The sequence below is a fragment of the Centroberyx gerrardi genome, chromosome 5, assembly GCF_048128805.1.
Source record: "Centroberyx gerrardi isolate f3 chromosome 5, fCenGer3.hap1.cur.20231027, whole genome shotgun sequence".
Classification (NCBI taxonomy): domain Eukaryota; kingdom Metazoa; phylum Chordata; class Actinopteri; order Beryciformes; family Berycidae; genus Centroberyx; species Centroberyx gerrardi.
This window is the reverse complement of record NC_136001.1, coordinates 12,866,847-12,876,695: the sequence shown is the minus strand read 5'-3', so window position 1 is coordinate 12,876,695 and position 9,849 is coordinate 12,866,847. Positions and strand designations below refer to the sequence as shown.

Below are 9,849 nucleotides of genomic sequence, written 5' to 3'. Positions count from 1 at the left end.
TGTATATAACTTAGTATACAAGAAACAAAATATAGCATAAAGTAATTGTTTGACATTTATGTCTGAGGTGAGAACGTTACATTAAGATTTGAAGACAGCTGCCACATTTAATTTGTACATAACTGGTATTTTGGTCAGCAACTAACTGTTATAAGTAATAGTTTAAATAGTTATACATATATATATAAGGTTGAGGTATTTCTGGCATGATTACATGCATATTCATTTCTATATCTTTTTTTTCTATGTACAGAGCAGCAATATAGGGAGTCACTGGACCATCAGGGCCATGGCAACAGAGGTATCATCTTTCTGTCACTATGTCCAGAAGAGTTGAATATGGAGCCTGGGCAGGGAGGGGAAAGAAGAAATAATGAATTAGTGTGAATGCCACATTTTAGATACCATGTGAGTGAATGAGACATAGTCAGCGATGCTAGAGCCTATTGGAAGACACTTGGTAAGTATAAACACATCTCTCAAGAGAGGAATATCTCAATGACTTAGCCCAACAAAGATCAAATCAATAGGACACATAGGAGTCTGTTCAGATCCAAGTTTTCCTCTTACCTCATCTCCTGATGAAGGCGACAGGCAGTTCCCTGTTGGGAACCAAAAGCCCGGAATGGATCACGTCGAGTGGCTCGTTATCTGTCGCCACAATCTCATAGTCTCTGACCAGCTGTCAGAAAGACAGGCAGAAAGTGAAATCTGTTAGATTAGCCACTTATAGTGTCACTTGATAGGGCAAAAATCAAAAAAGAGTAGACAGTTGGGAGCTAGAATTGTCGCTGATTTTATGAGTCTTATAGGGTCATTATAGATCCATAATTGATATCTAACAATCCCAATTTGAACTAATCACTTTTACACATTGGTTTGATGTTATTGGTAGTCTCATATTCTATAAATTAAAAAGAAATGATGACCTCGGGGAGTTAGTCTTACCCAGCACATGGCCAACTGCAGCTGTAGCTCTGCCAGCCGCCGGCCGATGCACATCCTCTTTCCGATGCCAAAAGGAACGTAGGCAAAGGGGTTGATGGTGCTATTCTCCCGTAGCCAGCGCTCAGGTTTGAACTGCTTCCCATCGTCAAAGTACTCCTCATTGGAGCCCAGTGCATGGCTGTTAATCATTAAGACTGTCTGTAAATAGAGGGAAATAAAAATTAAACCATTAGTTTTTCTTTCACACAGTACAGCAGAGTTTTATCAACAGTATTCACATTTCACAAGCATGCTGAGAAGAATCCCCCTACTTGCTAAAGAGAAATGAAATCAAATTATAGTACAGTAGCCTATAAATTTAAAGTCCAATACGGACCTAGTTACTGTAAATCTGATCCTTTTCATGCAGTTAGCTGCATTGTAGATGCTATTAGAGTTGCTCCATTCACACTTTGTACAGTACTTGAGTGGGTTTTTCAAACATGCTTCATTCAGACATCAGTCAAATGTAAATTGATATGAGAATGTAATCTGCTCATGTCAGGTGTGTGGTGCGAACGAGAACTAAGCCACTTACTCCTTTGGGAATGGCATAATCTCCCAACACAGTGTCTTTGTCCAGGGTTCGACTCGTGAATGGAACTGATGGCGATAACCTGCAAGAATTTGAAAAAAAAAAAATGCTTGGGAATATGGTCTCATAGAAGCAAAAGTAAGACACACATGTCTAAGCTGTTTAGCGTCAGCTAAACATACTCCAATGTTTTTCACAAAGCAAGTGGAGGTGAGATATAATCTCCTGTCAGAGGTTATAAACATTCCCTGGGTGAGTTATGGCATTAGCCTTAGATAACATGTTAAAGCACTTGTGACTGCACGAGAAGAAAAAGGGGGACAGTGGATTATATAAGGGAGGGGAAGTGATTTGAACGTGACCATACTGCAGATTTTAAGCTGGGACCACTGGCGTTGTTGAAGCTTGTTTTTGAGTCAGTCATGTGTGTGAGTTTTGCTTCTTAATCACCGTGGTACTGGGTAATTTCATGATGCAGCCCATGCCCCTGACTTCAGACTGCTGACTTTTTGGACAAATCAAACTGTTATGTAGATGGCGTGATTTCTTGGATATAGCTACACAGTCATTTTCAGTATGACTAGAGCTGTATAGTTCTACATCTAGAGACACCGCACTGAGCTATGCGTGACAGCCCTCGTTTTATTGCCTACTAATAATTTTCCAGTGTAACTGTAGTAGCCAGCCAAGAGTTTCCTGCGGCTGTTTTTCACCCTATGTGGACAGAGTGGTCGGCCCTACTGTACTGTACCTCATGGATTCCTTGAGGCAGGCCTTGAGGTAGGGCATGCTCTTGATGTGCTCTCCGCATGGGTCCTGACCGGGAGGCACCACCTCTCTAATCTCCTCCAGCAGCTTCCTCTGGGCGCCAGGGTTACGTGACAAGTTGAAAATAGCCCACAGCATACTGTTGGCAGTCTAGAAAACGTAAACATAGCGAGAGAGGTGGAAAAGATGGGAAGAAGAGAGGAAGGACAGAGAGTGAGAGAGAGAGAGAGAGAGAGAGAGAGAAAGAAAGAAAGAAGAGGGAAGAAGGGGGAGAGGGAAGGCAATAGAGGGAGATGTCATTTAGCGAGGCAGTTTCTCTAAGTGCATTCCAGTGTGGGGTCCTAAAAGGAGCTGAGGAATGTTCTGGGGTTCCTCAAAGGCTCCTCAGTTACATCCACACCACATTCATTTTCCGCTTTTGAAGCACTGTAACTGCGGCACCTGTTTGTTTTCCTTCCTAGAGTTTAGAGAGGGTTGTTTTTTCCCCCCTTCTCGAAGGAATATAGGCGAAAGGTTAAATGTTTAAAGGTTAAATTATCTTAAAATAACTATATAGTGGCTACATACAAATAATCTGGTACTTCTTTGAGAGTGTAAGGAGTGAATAAACAAAGAGCTGGAGTAAGCAGAAGTAGGTCTAAATGAAATAGGTATCTATTAATGTCATTGCTCACCGTCTCTACGCCGCCTATCTGTAGCTCTGTGATGGCTGCGTACAGCTCCTTCTTAGAAAGGCAACTGTGGCGGTAGATGTCGCCGATTAAGTCATCAGGAGCTCCAGTGGCGTTCCTCTTCAGCTTCTTGTCTATGTAGACTTTGGCTGAGGAAACACAAAGCAGATTGTAAGCTGTTGTATGCCGTGTAAATATACAACTTATGTGAAAAGTCCAAAACAGTGTGGGTTTCCGTCACATACATTGATTTCCTTTAAAAACGCTCTAAAATGGGGCTCATATTCAGTGAGTTCGGTGAGTTTTAAGTGTGGCTAGTTAGCATGTGGACTTTTGATGTTCCTTGTTTTATTTTGAGACAAAAGATTTTATCAGTGTACTAGTTTTAATGCTTTGTCCTTGTTTGATCCCAATCCTAAGTTGGTGCTATCACTGTAACTCGCCTCTGTGCACATGTGATTTATTGCCACTTGTTTGATTCCTGATCGTTGATGTGAGTCACAAGCTTAAGCATAATTTAAGATGCACTAAACTAACTAACTCACTGACTATTTGTCCGCTGGTACTCAAAGTACTCTCAGTAAACAAATTATAAAATGACCTCATTCACACACACTGCCTATTGGTACTTGTTAAAGCCCTCAACCTCTTTTATCTTGTGTACTTGGCCACTAGAACACCATGTGCACCCTGTGTTTATATGGGGGGGAAAGTGTGTGTTTGTGTGTGCTTGTGTGTGTGCTTTTGTGAATGTGTGCGAGTGTGTGTGTGTGTGTGTGTTAGGGAGAGAGGGAGAAAGAGAGAGAGTTTTGGGGGGTAGGGGGTAGTGGGTGATGAAAGCCACTGCCAAGTAAACAGCACAACAAACCCTTGGTAGCGAAGCCCTCGGCCGACACTCGTATTCTTCCTCCCCCCATCGTTCGCTCCCTCCTCCCGCTACTACAAATATTTGGCAGCGTTCTCCCCCTTAGGTCATGCAGTTTACTACAACTCTGGCTGCCATTTGCCCAGAGTGCCAAGTACATGAAAAGCTGAGGCACCCAGTTCAAATCTCTCTCTCTCTCTCTCTCTCTCTCTCTCTCTCTCTCTCCCTCGCTCTCTATCATCTGACTGGAAATGAGCTCAAAGCGGTTTGTGGGTCACACGTCACGGAGGAGTGGCGCACGCACTTGCTTAAGGGAAGTGGGGAGGAGGCGTAGTATAGTATAGTATAGTATGCTTGGCATCCTGGTCTCACCCAAGCCTTGTCCACCCAGTTGGAGCGTGTGCAAAAGAGGGCATGCCGCATTATCCTGGGAGCATCTTACATCAGCTACCAGCAAGCATCCTAGGCATCCCCCTTCTTGAGAAGAGGAGGGAGCAGATCTGCCTGAAATTTGCTCTTTCACTGCAATCCTCCCACTCCTTTGACTGGTTCCCCCCATCTAGACGTTACTACAATTCTCCAATCCCCTACCTCACAAGACTCATCAACAACCATACATCATAGTTTTCACTCTTCTCACTTTCCCCTTCTTTTCCCCCAGACTACTGATATTACTACAGCATTCCAGAATCCCTTCTTCATAGGATTTGCACTAGATCTGGCCTGACTACCCTGTTTACATTTCATTGTAGATTGTATATACTACTACTTTCGCAATTATTGAAAATGTATTTTTATCTCCCTGCTGTTTTGATATACTATATGTATGTAAATTGGTGTGTAATTTCAGTCTGTAAATGACTGCGAAGCACTAATAAAAAGCTACTACTATAGGGCAAGTGTATTTTTTGGGGTGTGTGTGTGGGAGTAATGGAGGGGAGGATGGATTACCATCAGTGAGGGAAATGAGGGGGGTTGTATTTGTACCTGTGCTGAAAATGCGGTCCCATGCTGCGGTGTGATCCTGCCAAGTTTTGGTGTTGAGGCTCTTGTGGAGCTCCACTGGTGTGACCATCATCATGCCAAATGTGCTCATCATCTAGAGAGAGAGAGAGAGGGAGAGAGAGAGAGAGAGAGAGAGAGAGAGAGAGTGAGGGAGGGGTCAGGCGTAAAATCTAATCATCATTACCCTCGCTGAAAATCTCTGATCCACTGCTATCCAAGGTCTTACACTGCGAGGCCTTTGTGAGCGGATACACCTCTATAATCTCCTGACCGTGGATGATATTGGTTTGTCCCTGTAAATCCCCCGTACTGAGAGAGCGTCAGATACAAGGATTGCTGCATCACTGACTGTAGTTCAGCTGACCTCTGCTGAGGTGAACCTGTTGAACTACGCTGTTTCTATAGGCTTAGAGAGAAAGTCGGCCTGCAATCTGCCTCAGTGTCAGGGAGATCATCTCAAGTCAGATGGCCCCCCTCTGCCGCTCACTCTGCGGTGATAGTGGGGTTATTTGCAGTGCGGAGTAACAGGCATACTCACTGTTTTTACAGCTGTGATAAAGTTCATTGCTTCCTCGTTGACATTCTCTTGCAGCAGTCCAAATCTCTTGTCGTAGAGAACTAAGCAAATGGCTGAAGGAAGATAAAGGAGAGCAAAGGCAAGATTCAGTGCCTGAGCTACTTGTCCACACAGTTTTAGCTTGACTATGTTTCTTTATAAATAAGACATTTAATTTGAATAGAGTATGGAGTGATACATTTTCAATTCAGTATATCATTTGAATAGAGTATGCAGTGATTCATTTTCGATTCAGTATTTTTTAGATACATATATATTAGTATCCATACATAACCTAATAAAATTGAGAAAATTAATACGATGGAATAAGATGTATATAAAATAGATAGATAGATAGATAGATAATTATATAAAACCCAAGTCAAAAGATATGTTGCAGACAATAAAACGATCAATAAAATATCAGTTGGTAAACTTACTCTCAAACGACCATTTATTCAGTTCGAAGTACAAGTCTTCAATCTTTCCACCGACGTTCATTTTTCCAATTCTGGCAACGAAATCTGTCAACACCTATTTTTGGAAACAAAAAATGTTAAGTCTTTGACCGAAACGGCAGGGTAGTAAACTAACTCAGATTATCTTTCAGGTATCAGATACCTACCTCATTTATTTTGCCGTCAAGTTTCACCACCTCTGTCGGTTTCATGAGCTTCTGCTGAAACGCGCTCCTCACCCTCTGCCAGTCTTTCCCTTCCCTGCCAATCAAAAAAAAATTGGTTTTCTTCCCCTTCAGTCCGCGTTAATATTGTAAAATATTTCAGCTCCTCCACTTGCAGGCTGGATAATGCTATGAACATTTTCGATAGCAGTAGCCTAGCTACATGAGAAACTAGTACTTACAGAATGAGAAGTCCGTACGCCTCGTCCCTCAGGTCTCTGTATGCTTTCCAGGGTTTGATCTCCAGTCTCTGGGGGTAACTTCCCTCCTTTCTGTACAGCGCCTCCAGCAAGCAAGGTGCGCCAATGTGGACCGATTCAAAAGAGCCAAGTTTCATTCGGAAGATTTTGCCGAATTTCTTATGATAATCAACCTGAAAGAGTATAAAAATATTAAGTATTCAGAGGAAAATAGATTACCTTAAAACGTCTAAACCATGCGCAAATACTTTTTTTGTTTGTGATTACTGCCAGAAGAAATACTATTCCCCAAGGAAACATTTTAATGTATCTAATCTTTTTTACTGTACCAGTGCCTCGTGTTGTCTCGTCAGACCTCCTTTCCGGAGCAGTTCAATCAGACTGCCGACCAGGGGCCAGTTGGTGGGTCCAGGGATGGCGTCCAGGCTGTGCGCTCTGGCAGCGTGAGGGCACGGCGCAGCCTCCACAGCATCCTTCTCCTCCAGGACGCACACTGAGGATGTTGGCTTGAAGTGCTGCAAGCCTACAGACTTCTTTTTCAGCAGCTCCACTATCTGAGGAACTTTTTGGATCTGCGCCCTCATTCTCAAATCTGTGAAAAAGCACTGCGGATAATCGTTGACAGCAGCTGCTCAGCACTGTTTGTTTTGTTGCGAGCGTCTATTATTATCCTTTTCAGAGGTTTCTTGTTTCTTGGAAGTGTCACACCTTGCCACAATATATATACCCTGAGAGTGTTTATTCCTGCCGTGCATCGAACCAATCAGGGATCGGTCCTGCATGGTGTGGCCGTCGAGCCCACCATTCATTTATGGATCCACATTGAGAGGATCGCATGACCCCAGATAGACCGAGGAAGTGCCCTTGCCCCCCCCTGCTTTATAAATAAACACACAGGCCTCAGTGAAGGTGATGCGGTTCGCTTGAACCATGTTTCAGAGCGACCCGCGATTGGAGGAACCGAAACTTTGGCAAAGCAAATACTACTGCCACACTTCTGCACCGTGGGCAAATATTTGAGAGATTGCAAGTTGTGTGTGTGCGTGTGTGTGTGTGTGTGTGTGTGTGTGTGTGTGCTTTGTTTGTGTTTTGGTGTGTGTGTGTGCGGGGAGGAGGGGGTGACTGGGGTGACATTTTTTCAGTGCAATTCTCAAATTTTGTATATTAATTTTATAATTTTATAATAAATGTGATTTTTGGCAGGCTTCCCTCAACCACCATGCATCTCTCCTGATTTTGTACTTCCCAAACGTTCTAAAAGTAGATCTAAACAGGAATATTCATGCTCAAAAAACATGTAGCTCAATTAAAAGGCTTTTGATGCCTGAAAGGAGAGCGATGATTTTTTTGATTTTCCCAAACAAGTCCACTTTGGGAGTGGACCAACCTCAATAGTGCAAGAGTTATTTACAAGAGCATGAAAAGCATGCGGTGTAAAATTGGACTTGATGTCTTGATGTGTATGCTGTATTTTCACTGGAAGCTGTGAAATTTGCTACCATGACAAATCACTGTGGCATACTTTATCAATCAGCTTTGATTTTGTATCAAATGGATGGAGAGATTTACCAACGGTGATAACTATCACTAGATAGCCCCCCCACCCCTTTCTGTCTCCCTTCCTTCTCTTACACACACACACACACACACACACACACACACACACACACTCATACCACACACACACACACACACACACACACACACACACATACACACACACCCCACCCCCTCACCCTAGTCAGAGTTGGCATGACTTAAATAACATGCAGAGGCAGCGGGGGCCCCATGTTGTCCTGTAAAAGCGCTTACTCACAGGGTCTCAGGTGGCATCAGAACAACCTTGAACTGATGTTTTCCGGCATTCATTTTAGAGAGCAAGAGTTCTGGATTTCCCCCCTCTCCTGGTATAACACACACACACACACACACACACACACACACACAAAGCACAGACTCACATTGAGCTACACACTCACACACACTGAAATGCCTCCCCCCAACACACATACACACATTAACACACATATTTCAGGTATAGTGGTTGACATTATTACATGATCTCAACATAAGATGCATTTTCTGTATCACATTTGCAATTTCTGTTCACTTATCGTTATTATTTACAGCCTGTTTCAAAAGTAGGTCTACATTTTACTATACATTACTGATACTTACTGTATTATTAAATATTTTTCCTGTTTCCAGGTACACTTTAGGTCATGGCTGGAAATGTGACAATTGAGCATAAGGAAATTACTAAAATGACTTAAAATTATACAGCTTTGTATTATTATTATTATTATCATTATTATTATTATGACTAAGAATTGTATACGTACTTTTTATACTTAGACCTATATATTTAAAGAGTTTCATTACAAAATTCACCAGCTGAAAATAGTGTGGCACCTACAATACTTAAGAAGTGATACACACATGAAAAACATAGTACTGAATATTACTAAAGTTATTAGTTATCGTAACGTCTGAATAGCGTTTTGGAATGGAAACCTCCACTGACTCCAGTGTTGTCCCCGTTATTCCCCAGATGACAAAAACAAGACCAGCAGGCTGTTGAGCAAGGCTTTACCCAGGACTTCAACCTTGCAATGTCCTGGTCTGTACTGGCATATTGAACACAAGTTAATACTGGCAGATAGCTGGCACCACAGAGGGTGCAATACTATTGAGAAAACATGTTTTTTCATGATGTTCTTTGAGGGCAAATAGAACTACGCAACCTTAATCTTTGGCCTAGCAAAGAATAAGCCACTGGAAAGGTTTTATCATATTGTGTTAGGGACAACATGTTTTTTTTTTTTTTTTTGGGGGGGGGGGGGGGGGGGCATTTCTTATCAAAGGTGCTGTCACTGCCATGCAATCGCCATTAGTCACCCTAGACTTTATAATATCCCATCCGCTATCGGGACAGGGCTTAGTTGCTCTTGGTATTAACAAAGAAATACGTCTTTATAGACTGTGACAGTGGGATTTTCAGGAAATTTCAGTAATATTGCAGAAATGTACTTCACAGGTAGAAAGAAACTTCTACACAGTTAATTCAACTCAAATGTAATAAATTGCTCACATTCATATCTCTAGTGTTTTACAATATGTCAGAGTATAGTGTATTGGCCATCCAGATTTGCTGATTGATTTGTTTGAAATAAAAGTTAAGCTTCCTGAATTGACTGTATGCAACTGCCAAATATCACAATCCTGATTCTTGACCCACTGAACATTTAGGCCGCATCTCATCATCTCGACTTTCAGATAGCACCTTGATTACTGCGCGACTCAGTTTTCTTACAGTGGGGGTCTACTCCAATCAGTAGGGGCTTTGTAGTCGGGATATCAGCAGGCAGAAAGATAAGTGATGAACTGAGATAGGGGGCAGCTGACCTTCTCAGACAGCAGTGGAGTCATCAGCACACAGGGCAGGCAAACCTGATGACTCAAACTATAGCCGATGTCCAAATTGACTGACAGGTCAGTGGGTTTGGTGATTGGGTTTGAGGTGGAGGTTACACTGTACGTGCACATGTGCACACACACACACACACACACACACACACAC

At 42.5% G+C, this 9,849-nt stretch overlaps 1 protein-coding gene across 1 annotated transcript; it reads right to left on the bottom strand.

Annotated features, from left to right (window-relative positions):
* Positions 1-194: 194 nt before the first annotated feature.
* Positions 195-6,853, bottom strand: cyp24a1 (cytochrome P450, family 24, subfamily A, polypeptide 1). Its single transcript, XM_071903924.2, has 12 exons — positions 6,599-6,853; positions 6,252-6,442; positions 6,013-6,106; positions 5,828-5,921; positions 5,370-5,461; positions 4,814-4,925; positions 2,965-3,110; positions 2,274-2,440; positions 1,526-1,604; positions 949-1,146; positions 571-682; positions 195-346 (listed from the first exon to the last, which is right to left on the bottom strand). Exons 1-11 carry the CDS (start codon positions 6,851-6,853, stop codon positions 572-574), a joined length of 1,539 nt encoding a protein of 512 aa, XP_071760025.1. The 3' UTR covers positions 195-346; position 571.
* Between the last annotated feature and the right edge of the window lie 2,996 nt (positions 6,854-9,849).